Genomic DNA, 12516 nt, shown 5'->3' on the forward strand with positions numbered 1-12516 from the left:
CGCGTGCCAAGAAAGACAACCCGCAAAAATGTTAACCAGAGTTCTCAATTTGTTTTTATGCTGAAATGGCGTTAAAATTATTTCATTTTGTTTGGACAGAAGTAGGGCAAAAAGCTGAATATGACACTGGTCAGCAAAGTTTCGTTAACCAATTTGAATGAGTTTACACACTCTTGATATTTGGGAATTTGCTAATGGATCTTCTTTCCTCTACTTCTTTAGAGGTAAAGAAACCTGGAAACCGACATTTTCATAGCTATTCAAGTTGTTTGGTAGTGAAACACAGATCATTTAGCATACGAGTTCGAGATTGGGTACGAGAAAGTTATTAGTTGCCTATTCTACGGCCATTTTTCCCCCGGAGGACTTTGGAGAATCGCTGACTCATTCTCCCATCAGTCCTTCCTAGCCTGCCAATGAATTTCTTTTATCCTCGAACATAGAAAGGAATCGAGCTTCAAATAAGCAATTGAAAAGTTCCCAACATGTTTTGGAGGTTTCTCCTACCATATAAATTTTTGTTCTTATTTGCTTATTTCGCTTATCTTTACCTAATATTACCTCAAAATAATTTCTATAAGGATACCCACTAGACATCTGAGTGAATGCATTCAAAGGGCCTATTAAATCCATTCAATTTGAAAGTGAGTACCTGTTTGTACCCGACATGAGTTTTTAAATTTGAAGTCGATTCGAAAACTAGACAAGTTGCCAAACAAATACATATACTCTATAGTAACTGTGATTAAACATTCTCTTTTTGTTGTTAACTTTTTCAACGTGTCAAGGCGACAACCTCAACTCAAAATTTTAGTTGTGCCCTTTTTCAAAATCAAACTTCTCATTTGAACTATAAAATTGATAAATTCTTTTGTTTTCTTTTGTCTTAACAAATTGATTTGAACAATTAAATACCCCCAATGGCTTGAGATCTAAGAATTCAATGGAAAAACACTTTAAACTTGCTGAATGACATTAACCCAGATTGGCTTATTGTTAGTTAGGAAAGGTAATAAATTGCAATGGATGATTTCTTACCTGTATATATGGAAAGCTTAAGTAATTGCTCTTGACCTCTTGCTTTGATATTGTTTTGATTTGTGTTTCAGTAAAAACGAAAGTAAATTGGGTGTAGTTAGTTTTTGGGGGGGATTATGGGTTTTGGAGTGAAATGGTTGGACATGACTTTTGGCCAAAAAGATTCACTGCTTAACTGCTCTGTCTGAGAACATACAATTAGCTAATTTAAAAACTTTTTTGAAAAGGTCAGCGAAATGCAAACAGAGCAAATGCAATTCACATTTACCATTCAAGTTCAAGATCACGAGAGGCGTGAGAGATTGCAGAATGGATGATTTGGAGACCTAGATCTGGGGTTGATGTTTATATAAAGAATGAACACATGCTCCCATCAGCGGCTAGTTGTCATCAAGTCGGAGACCAAAGCGGATCCCCCCTAATCAAGAAAAAAGAGGAAAAAATTATGAATTTGTTAATATTGTCCATGGCCCTGATGGGTATGGGAATGATTGCAGCTGCTCCGGCTCCCGTGCCCGTACCCGTACCCGTGGCCGCACCCGGACCAAATCCCACACCCGTGCAAATTGTCTACACGGGTGAAAGTTGTGATTGCCCACAGAAATTGGGCTATCAATTGAATGTGCCGAATACGTATAAGCCGAAAAAGCCAACTTACAGCCAATATGGCTATCGTGTGGAAAAGCCGGTGCAAGCCAAGGCCAAGATCAGTTACAGTTTCGATTTTACCGTAGAAGAGCCACGTACCCCGGCACCGCCCAAAGTGAATCCCTCTAAATTGTATGCCAAAGTCGATAGGGTCACAGTGAATAAGCCAGGTAAGTGCCAAAGGAATACCTAAAAATTAAGGCTTATGCATTCAATGGCATCTCTCTCATTGCAGATTGCGGTGCCAAGCGGACAGGTGGCTGCAGTTGCTCGAGTTGTTCGTCTAGGTATGTGTCAAGTCCATCATTAGCTAGTCCATCACCCAATGCCATCAGACGTCGTCGTGATTTGCGACGAAAGGGTCTGCCGTTGCCAGAGCGCCCGACGCGTTACATTAAACTGTATCACAAAGATCTAGCCCAAGAGAAACACCAACAACAGATATCGAAATTTCCAACATTTCCATCGTTTGTCCATGGCAAACGAAAAACGAAAAAAGCCCTCATCAATTGGAAGCCCTTGTCGACGTCTCGTCGCCATTTGACCAAACGTGATATCAAAGGTGAATTCGATTTATTAGAACGCGAACGTGAACAAATTGACTATCATGCGCCAGAGATAATCCAATTTATGCCCGAAACTTTGAATCCGAATTATAAGCCAATGCCATGCCACATGGGCTGCGGTGTCATTGAGGCAGCTGCACCACCAGCAGCACCTGCTCCACCCTTGGAGGTAACGGCCACCAGTTCAAGTGCCAATGAAATGGACCCGAAAGACAATAATGAAGATGCAGCCGAAACACCGCCACATATCATCAACTCGATCAATACGAAAAGAGCGGCTGCACCATATTTTCCACAACATTTGCAATCGCCATTGAGGCCAATTCTGCCACATTATCAACAGCAGGGCTATAAATATGTCGATGATACACATTTGAGTACTCTGTTGTCCACCACTTCAGTGCCAGATCCCTTGGAGCAGAGCTCAACGCCCTTGCAATTCGTTGGTGATCTCGAGGGACCTGGACGAGGACGAGGACGGGAACGAGGGCCCTATGACTCTCTGGGGGCCATCGAACATGTGGCTGATGCACAATTGGATAGCATTATAAAGGGTTTACTGCATCAGCATCCAACTTATAGCTATGACAATCAGTTTGGCGATCTTGTCGATCCGGAACCCGTACAAAAGAAACAGACAACCGATTTTCTTAAAAAACTCATCGATGGCCGTCTCGGGGGCTGGGGATTCGGTGATGAGGCTGTCACCACCATTGAACCCGAGCAGCTATTGCAAACGGATTATGCCAACAGTGAAAGGCCAACTAAAACCTACGGCTATAATAGCCATGCCCAGAATGGTTACAATGTGGACACATATAATGCACCGCCCATAACAGATTATTTGCGGGCGTGGTTCTAATACTCTGATATTACCTACTATACTTACGATATACTTAGTTGTTAAGACTTAAACTTTAGAATAAACGATCAATAAATGGAAAAACCATTTCTTTTGTTGTTGCTGTCGCAATTTTAATTCAATTCGCTTCTTGTTCTCTCTCTTTGCAGTTACCAAAATGACGATGGCTATTGAGAGACAGAGACAGAGACAGCCAGCCACTGACTGACAGAGAAATCGCAATCAAAAACCAACTTTCAATCTGATCTGCTGACCTAGGCCCATTTGGTTTTGGTGGTGCGGTGGTTGCTTGCGTTATGTGGTTATGTGGGGCAGTGGAGCAACCAAATTTGTGCATATTTTCCACTTTATATTCTCTTTGTTCGTTGTGTATTGTTTTTCCTTTCCCCTTATAACCCTCTCTATCTCTCTCTCTCTCTCTCTCTTTAACTCCTTCTCCCTCTCTCTATCTCACACACATTTGTTTAAATAAATTGTATAAGTTGTGTTTGTTTGTTTAAATTAATGCTTATTTTGTTAATTTTTCTTCGATTCTTTTAAGATTTTTAAAATGCAACTCCTAAAAGTAGGCAATTTTTTTAAAGGCGGGAGCTCTCTATGAGTGAAATTTGTTAGCTGGAAGTTTACAACGATTTTAGTTGTAAATAAATAAAATATTTCGACTTTGAACATAAATTCCTTTTTGAAAACAATTGTGCAAGACAATAAAACATAAATTTGTCTACTGTTTGTAACGATTTTTCACCAAATTCAATGCAATATTCTAAAAAGAAAACCACCTTGCGGAAATGAATCTCTCAGTCTCCTTTCAAGCCCAAATTTTGAACACTCTAAAGAATTGTTTTCTGAACTCAGACACAATAGTCGTCGCCATTAAGCGAGTTTTCACTGTATGCACTGCCTATCGGATTAAGCTCTCTAAAAATAGTCTCTGGTCATTAAAAATTTGTTTTTCCCTTTGTCTGAAATTTGTTACTTGTTGCAACTTATTGAGAAATAATAGTCAGAAATATAATAAAATAGACATATTTAAATTTGAAAATATTCTGAACCTAATAAAAATTCCGAATATTTTGTTACACAGTGTAATTAAAATGAAATCAAGCTTATTAGCTAATCGCTTTACATTTAAATTGAAATAAAAACTGAAAATGTTCCTACGTCTACTCCATATACATATATCTATTCATATAAGATAAAATATCTCTTGAAATTCAAATTCTAAAAATGTAATCAAATCTCTTTCCAAAAGTCTTATCTAAAAAAAGAAGAAAAAAACGCAAAAAACAAAATGTTTTATGTTAGTGTAGAATAAAAAATTATGAATTAATAATGATTCAGATTTTATTCATCAGAAAAAAATAAATGGATGTTTAGTGAAGAGAGAGAAAGAGGGGAGATAGCGAAAAGATAGATGTTTTCCACTTAAAATTTAATAATCTTTCTCTCATTTTTTATGTGAAATTATAAAGAAACTAAAGTTTAAGTCATGACCATGCTGTGTACATACATGAGATTCATTTTTGTTTATTTTAATATACGTTTTTGAATAGTTTTTTGGTCGCTGTCTCATTGGTCAGTCAATGGGTGAATGTCAATGGATATGGATCATTCAAGTATTTTTGATTAAACTCGTTGATTATGCGACAACATACCAAGAGATTTTGAATTGCAATAAGTAACTAACTAACTGAGACACTTAAAAATGATATTGACATTGGGAGAGAGAGAGAGAGAGAGAGATTGAGAAAAAGAGATCGCTTGGGATTGGAAATGACGCATTTTTGCTTGAATCAAGGTCTTAGATCTTGGATGATGATCATGATGCATCATTACTAGAAGATCACGTCCCATGATCATAGGTATGGCGGGTAATACGATCGTTTCACACGCAGCGGCATATATTTGCCGGAGTATTTAAGTTCCATTCAGTGGATGAATTGGGTTTAGTTTAGTTCTCAGCTGGCAGTTGTCACAATGAAATTGCCTACCAATTGGTGGCTACTCTTACTATTGATTCCTCTCATCCAGGCGGAGCCAATCGAGAATGACGATGAGACAACCGTTGGCTATAACAATAGCGAATCCCAATCGCAAACCCCACAAGCTGAGGTAATCTCCAGTCAAAACGAAGACCGACCTGAAAACACGCAGCAGGACCAGGATCCGGAACAGACATCATCAGTGGGCAGCAGCAACAGGGGCCAGGGCAGTGGCAATGTCATTAGCACTGCCGGAGCACGAGTCGAGGCCGATGTGATTGATGTTGAGGCGGCCAATAGTAAGGCCAAAACTGGTCAAACCACTCGCATCTACACCACTGGCGAGGTGGATGATAGTTTTTGGCTAAAGCATTTGGGTGATGACTTCAAGCATGCTATTCATTTGCAAGTCGGCGGCACAAACGATGATTACCATCAATTGATTAATCAAACCAACAATGGTGTCCATGAGGTGGTGCATCATGAGTACTTGCCAGGAGCAGAACGTCCGCCGGGATACCAGGAACAGCCACAACAACAGCAGCAACCACAAGGCGCTGGTGACTATGGAAGGAGACATCAAGCTGCCTATAATCCAAGACCCCGATTGGCGGCACAATTAAGTCTTGATAGTGAGTCAATGGCTCTCAAGCAGCATTACCTACAACAACAGCAACAGCAGCAACAGCAACAACAGCAGCAACATCAACGACAACGTCTAGCTCAATATACGCCACACTCTTACATACAGCCCACACACACACAACAACACCAACACTCACACCAACACCAACACCAACACCCACACCCACACGCACACTCACATCAGTCTGTCTATACACAAAACGTGTATTCGAACACAAATACTCAAAATTATCCATTGCCACAGCGATCAGTGGCCAGTGGCCCAGTTGGGATTCCACGACCAACTCTCATCAATTCCAGCGAGGATACTTTACACACTGGTGGAAGTTCATCCAGTCCGGGAGGATCTTCTTCGGTTGCCTCTGCTGCCTCGTCATCGGGATCATCGGGATCCAGCCGATCAGCAGTGAATGCTGAGGGAGACAACGATTCCTTTGGCGATCAGATGCTACCCTTTAAGTCACCCTTCAATGACTATGGCAGTCGTCCCACCAGAGATCTCACCTATTTGCTCTACAGGCGAGGACTCTAAACTTTAAAGTAGGATTCAGTGTGTTTAAGTTATCCCTAAGTTAAGGACATTTATTAAACCAAAAAACTAAAACTAAAACTTGTTGCGAATTTATTTGATCAATATGATATGGCAAAAATTTCTTCATGAATTTTAGAATATTTTATCAAACACTTGGAAATTTTAAAAATATATATATTCTCGACTCAATTTTTGATTGCGAAACTTGGTCGAAAGTAAAGATATAACTCTTTAAAGTCGGTCAATGACAAGAATCACAGTTTGTCAAAGTTATGAGTTGTGTGGCGAGTTATTGAAAGATCTATAATCAAAATCCAGGGCTATAATTTATGGGAACAAAATGAAGACCCTGCCACCGGAGGCGTGCCCCTGCGCTGTCTCTCGGAGGCCACTGGCAACTCCTCCTCGGCATGGCAAGCTTTAAACTTATGTCGTATATGTCGAATTCATATGATGGGAGTTAGTTCATAATTTGGAATCAATTTTTTATTAAGTTTTTGCCTTTGAAACTGATTACTAAACTTAAACTGTAAAAAAGATAAATAAATTGTGGGGAATGGCTCAAAGTTCTGAGTTTGAGAGTTTGATTAAATCCCAAAAATATCTATGTACTTTATCACCAGTTTGAGTCTGATCTTTTATGATTTTAAAGGTACAGGTCACTTTTTTTGGCAGACATTCAATTCAGTATTTATCTGGAATTATCCTTTTAAAAATTGGAAACAAAAGTTAGCTTTAATTATCTGACATTGACAGTTCAATTCGTGCTCGTCTCTCGATTGAGAGAGAGAGATTTGTGGAGAATCATTGCCATTTGAGAATACCTTAAACATAACATCATCAAACTTGAATACTGATTGACTAATCAACACGTAGATTGCTTTTTAAATGGGCCCAATTTCTTGGCCAAAAAACTACTCAAACCCCCAGCACGGAACGTGTTGTCGGGGTTGACCATAGGAAGGGAAGGGGGTAACACAATGTACATATGTATGTCTGTGTGATGAAGCTTCTATTCTATCATGAGGATAATAATGCTTCTTTGATATCTCTTACTGAATATTATGCACTTGATGCTTAAATTTTGGTGAATTCTGTCTCTGAGGTTTCAACGCTTCAAGACACAAAAGAAATCTAAAACCCAAGAAGATAACTTTAGCCAGACAACAGTCTATAATAATACTATACTATACTATGTCTTTATATATACTTGTATATATATTTGTACAACAAATACAAAGAGCAAAAAAAGAAACGAATAAGAAAGATATTTTACAAAATCGGAAATGCAAATCGTTGAGATCGCCAAGCAAATATCACGTAGCCATGTGATTATAGTTCGCTTATAAAGAGGCAGCAAATGGAGCAGCCATAGAGCAGTAGACAAGATACACGTAACCCGGCAACAATATGCAATATAGTCTCTGGTTTGGGCTTTTCGCCGTAGTTGCCGCACCGGTAAGTGCCTCCCAATCCCAATCCCGATCTCCTATCTCTATATCTTTGATTTCCTAATGGAATGAATATGATGATGATGATAATGATGTTGATGTTGGTGATGATGACGATGATTCCGATGCTGAAAATGGCAACTAATATTGATTTTTCTCTTTCTCTCTCTCTCTCTCTCCATCTCTCTATGGTGTATCTCTCTTTGTCGTACAGTTGGTGAGCGCTAACTATGGTCCAGGTGCTGGCGGACCAAGTGGTTCATATTTACCCGGCGGTCCCGGAGCCGGTCTTGAGGAGTATGTGAATGTGGCTACTGGTGGCAACCAGCAAGCCAACAATCAGATCGCCGCTCAGGCCGAAATCCAACCCTCACCCGAGGAGGCTCGCCGTTTGGGACGTGTTCAGGCCCAACTTCAGGCTCTCAATGCCAATCCCACCTACCAGAAGCTGAAGAACTCCGAGGATATTGCCGAATCGTTAGCCGAAAGCAATTTGGCCAGCAACATTCGTCAGGGCAAGATCAATGTGGTGTCGCCACAGTTCGTTGATCAGCATTTGTTCCGTTCCCTGTTGGTGCCATCGGGCCACAACAACCATCAGGTGATCGCCACCCAGCCCCTGCCCCCAATCATTGTCCACCAGCCAGGTGCACCACCAGCCCATGTCAACAGCGGTCCACCAACTGTTGTCCGTGGCAACCCAGTCATCTACAAGATCAAGCCTTCGGTCATCTTCCAGCAGGAGGTCATCAACAAGGTGCCCACTCCTCTGAGCCTCAACCCCGTCTACGTGAAGGTCTACAAGCCAGGCAAGAAGATCGAAGCTCCCCTCGCTCCCGTTGTGGCGCCCATCTACGGACAGGCCCCATCCTACGGTAATGCCGGTGGTGCTGCTTCCGCTGCATCTGCTGCTGGTGCTGCTGGCTCCGAGGGTGGCTATGCTGCCCCCCACGAGGCTCCTCTGTACGCCAGCCCAGCCCCCTATGGCCAGCAAAACTACTAAGCGACTAATTCACTTCCCTCCAGAAGAAGTATTAGCTAGTTCATTGCCAGCGCTCAATAGGAACGCAATTTAATTTAAAACAAAACAAAAAAAAGAAAACCAGAAAAAGTTGTTTTTTTTTCCTCAAATAAAAACTAAGAAAACAAATGTAATGACATTTCATTCTATTGGCATATACAGACATGGGCAAAGATCCTCTTGGATACTTTATGGTACATCTCTATATACAGATTCGATTTCTATTTAAAAATTATTATAGGAACTTAATCCTAGAGATGTTAATCAAGAATCCTTACTAAATGTTTTTTAATTAATTTAAATCTTTAAGTTCCTAAGCTAATGAGGAATACAAGGATAAGGCCAAAGAATTTCGAAATACTTCAGAGTCTTCAAAAATGTTTTGAAAACGATTTTAACAAGAAACATAACTTGAAGCTATCTAAATAAAAATATGTACTAATAAGATTTTACACTCACCAATAAAAGAGTGTTTAGATTTCTTAGTGAGAAAAACTTTTCAAAAAGTTAATCGATTTGGAAAACTTTCTACGAATAATGCAATTTGATTAAGCTAATGAAACCAATTTAAGTTACATTTCGACTCGTTCTATATTAATGAACTTCAATTTTGTTTCTCGAATCCAAAAAGGATCAAGCGTTATGAATTTTGGCATTTCTTTTTACAATTCCAAATGCCAGGCAAATAAAAATGGTTCAAAATAAAAGGAAATTCATGTCAAGTTTTTAAATTCATCAATATAAACAAATAACAGTCTAAGATTTAATTAAGTTTAAAAACTTTGTTTTTAAATACTTGCTTTCCCTATTTGAAATTTGTCATTTGTGTTAAAGTTTTAAGAGGTTTATGAAGTTTATCGATGTTTTGATAAAGAGCTCCATAAAGAAGTGGTAAAATGCTGCTCTATACCAAATTTATTAGCTCCAGGTTGGCTTCTCTTTAGTATTAAGTGATAAGTATTGAATATGTGTATATATCTATTAACTTTTTACTATTGTGTTGTCATTTATATGCCCTTTGACCCTGTTTTACTACTATCATATATTTCAAATTAAACTGTTTCGTTTGTTAATGTTAAGCTAGAAAATACAATAAACAAATCAAGATGTGTTTAAATAACCAAATGAACGTTCCATTTGTATAATCTACATCTTGTTAATGTTTTATCCACAAGATGTTTTTGAGTATTTTATGGATGTAACAAGTGATAAAATGCATTTAGATAATAATGAAATTGACCAATTTATGGAGCTCGTGTAACGAAGGGAAGGAAAATATTTAAGAGTCATATATGGATTAGGCCAGATCAGATGGGAGATCAGAGAGATCTATGCAAGATCTTTAGTGAGTGAGTCTTGGACTTTCCGGTGCTCTTGCTCTCCGAGTTCTGGTTCAATGATCAATGCGGAACTGTTTTGTCGAAACGCAACCTCGGATATGGTTAGTCGAGTCGAGAAGAGATTTCGAAGTTATTGTTGTCCACTGATTGTGCTGGTTGTTGTTGCTGCTGGTAGTAGTTTTCAGTGGTAAGACGCCGAGATATGCGTGCAAGATCTATGCATCTATCGCGAGCGCGTTTTGGCCATGTCTCGGCTGGGGCGGGAGCGGAACCGGCAACTGCCAACGGGCCCCGGGGCCAAGCCAAATGTCACGTAGTCGCTGGCTGATCAACGTGTGGCAGCCATATTTAAGCCATTCATTGGCCATGTTGGGGCAGCAGAAGACAGCAGACATTCCAATTGGGTACACCAGCTGGAATAGTTTAGTGGGAGCATGACAAGATCGACATATATATGGGCGCTAGCCGCCTGCCTGATTGTACGTACCCCGAAACCAAATCAAAAAAGATTCCAAACGAACAAACAAACAAAAACTAAAAACAAAAACCGAAATCATTAACAAAAGTCAGATGAACGAATCGCATCGCAATGGATTGTGTCTCATACTCATCAATATATTTCACTTATTTCTCATTGCAGGCATGTGCCACAGCCAACGGCGGCTATGGTAGCGGTCCCCAGGGCTATGGCCCGGGTCCAGCTGAGTCTGGCGCCGATGCCGCTTCGGCAGCTGCCGCTGCTGCTGGCCAAGGTGGTCAGGGTGGCGAGTATGGACATGGTGGAGCTGCCGGTGCCGGCGGTGAGGGTGCTGAAGCCCTTGCCCAGGCTGCCCCCAGCACTTATGGATCCGACCAGAACATCCCATACAAACCAGTCAATACCAAAGGCAACACATTGACCTCATCCATCACCTATCCCCAGAACAAGGGCGAGATTCTCATCCATCGTCCAGCTCCGATCATTGTGAAGCGTCCACCCACCAAAGTTCTGGTCAACCATCCTCCATTGGTGGTGAAGCCCGCTCCAGTGGTTCTGCACAAGCCTCCAGCAATTGTCTTGCGCAAGGTCTACGTTAAGCACCACCCACGTCGCGTTAAGGTCGAGCCTGTCTTTGTGAATGTGGTCAAGCCTCCAGCAGAGAAATACTTCGTCAATGAGAACAAGCAGGGCTATGGTCAGAACCATCATCATGGACACCACCAGCAAGGCCCACATGGCGGTCCTCATGGCGGTCCCCATGGTGGTCCCCATGCCGGTCCCCATGGCGGTCCCCAACAGGGACAAGCTCTGCCCGCCTACGCCTCCGGTGCCGATAGCGCTGCTGCCAGCGCTGGCTACCAACTCCTCCAGGGTGGTAACCACGGCCTCTCTGCCTTAGCCAACATTGCCGGTGGTGAACACCGTGAGGGTCCCTATGGTGGTGCCCAGCAATACGGCGGTCCCGGTCCAGTTGGCCAAGGAGCTGGCGGCTACGGCGCTCCCGCCTATTAAGCCAGCCAAGCGAATTCGCTGCAGGTTGAAGTTTTAATTAGTTTTTAGGTTTTTACACCAAACAAAAAACACACAACACACCAGAAATCTGAACACGCCGCGTCCCAACCCGAGCGCGTGCAAGTTTCGCAGCAAACAAATAAAAAAAACATTTTTTTGAAATATTCTAGTATTTTTTATTCAATAACGGACTCCTTGAAAGCTACACAGGGTGTTCTCCCATAAATTGGTTTCCTGTTTATGGCAACACCAATCCAAACTTTCTGGCATCACCTATTCAAATTTAAAAAGGAAAACGGTTAAACCAACAACAAACTGAATAAGAGCGTTCCATTGAAATGTTTTTTTTTTATCCGTTATCCAAATAAAATACCAATTAAAAGATTAAATTTTTAAACTACACAAATTATATAGACAATAGCAGATCTTCAAGTTCATAGCATACCTAACACGATACGATTTATAATCTATAGTATTTGAGTCATAACTCATACGATACGCCACGCCCTTCTAATAATCATACATACAACCAATTCGACATTATGATGACAATCGAGAAGTCACACAGAGAAAATGTAGGTCGTCGGGTTTCGCCCATTTTTCATGATTTGAGAATTCAGCATAAATAAAGCGTCAGTTTTGTGAAACGTTTTCAGTTTGTAAGCAAAAAATTAATCGGAGACCCACATAATATAATATATACAACAACAACAACAACAAAAAAACCCCAGAACATAATAATAAAATAAAATATAAAAAATAAGCAACGCGCGCGCTAAAATCGCCAACGAATAATTACACAAAAAAAAAAAAAAAGAAGAAATAAATAAATAATAAGAGAAAAAGAAAAACTGTTACAAGTTCATCGAAATGTGGCGATATTTTGGCATTTGGCCTCTGCTCTTCACTCTATTGCTGCTGCTGTTGCTGCTTTCACCA

General features: G+C 40.6%; 4 protein-coding genes across 4 annotated transcripts; all 4 read left to right on the forward strand.

The window, feature by feature from the left end:
* The first annotated feature begins 1405 nt into the window (after positions 1–1405).
* Cp7Fb (Chorion protein b at 7F) lies at positions 1406–3236 on the forward strand. Its single transcript, XM_068303324.1, has 2 exons — positions 1406–1856; positions 1922–3236. Exons 1-2 carry the CDS (start codon positions 1484–1486, stop codon positions 3112–3114), a joined length of 1566 nt encoding a protein of 521 aa, XP_068159425.1. The 5' UTR covers positions 1406–1483; the 3' UTR covers positions 3115–3236.
* Positions 3237–5058: 1822 nt separating this feature from the next.
* Cp7Fc (Chorion protein c at 7F) lies at positions 5059–6351 on the forward strand. The gene has a single exon (XM_068300759.1). It carries the CDS (start codon positions 5092–5094, stop codon positions 6271–6273), a length of 1182 nt encoding a protein of 393 aa, XP_068156860.1. The 5' UTR covers positions 5059–5091; the 3' UTR covers positions 6274–6351.
* A 1272-nt stretch (positions 6352–7623) lies between these two features.
* Cp36 (Chorion protein 36) lies at positions 7624–8874 on the forward strand. The gene is made up of 2 exons (XM_068303482.1): positions 7624–7731; positions 7939–8874. The coding sequence occupies exons 1-2, from the start codon at positions 7684–7686 to the stop codon at positions 8725–8727; spliced, it is 837 nt and encodes a 278-aa protein (XP_068159583.1). The 5' UTR covers positions 7624–7683; the 3' UTR covers positions 8728–8874.
* Positions 8875–10409: 1535 nt separating this feature from the next.
* Cp38 (Chorion protein 38) lies at positions 10410–11739 on the forward strand. Its single transcript, XM_068303319.1, has 2 exons — positions 10410–10564; positions 10726–11739. The coding sequence occupies exons 1-2, from the start codon at positions 10520–10522 to the stop codon at positions 11575–11577; spliced, it is 897 nt and encodes a 298-aa protein (XP_068159420.1). The 5' UTR covers positions 10410–10519; the 3' UTR covers positions 11578–11739.
* Positions 11740–12516: the final 777 nt, after the last annotated feature.

This window comes from Drosophila tropicalis, unplaced genomic scaffold, assembly GCF_018151085.1.
Source record: "Drosophila tropicalis isolate 14030-0801.00 unplaced genomic scaffold, ASM1815108v1 contig_158, whole genome shotgun sequence".
In the NCBI taxonomy this organism is placed as follows: Eukaryota; Metazoa; Arthropoda; class Insecta; order Diptera; family Drosophilidae; genus Drosophila; species Drosophila tropicalis.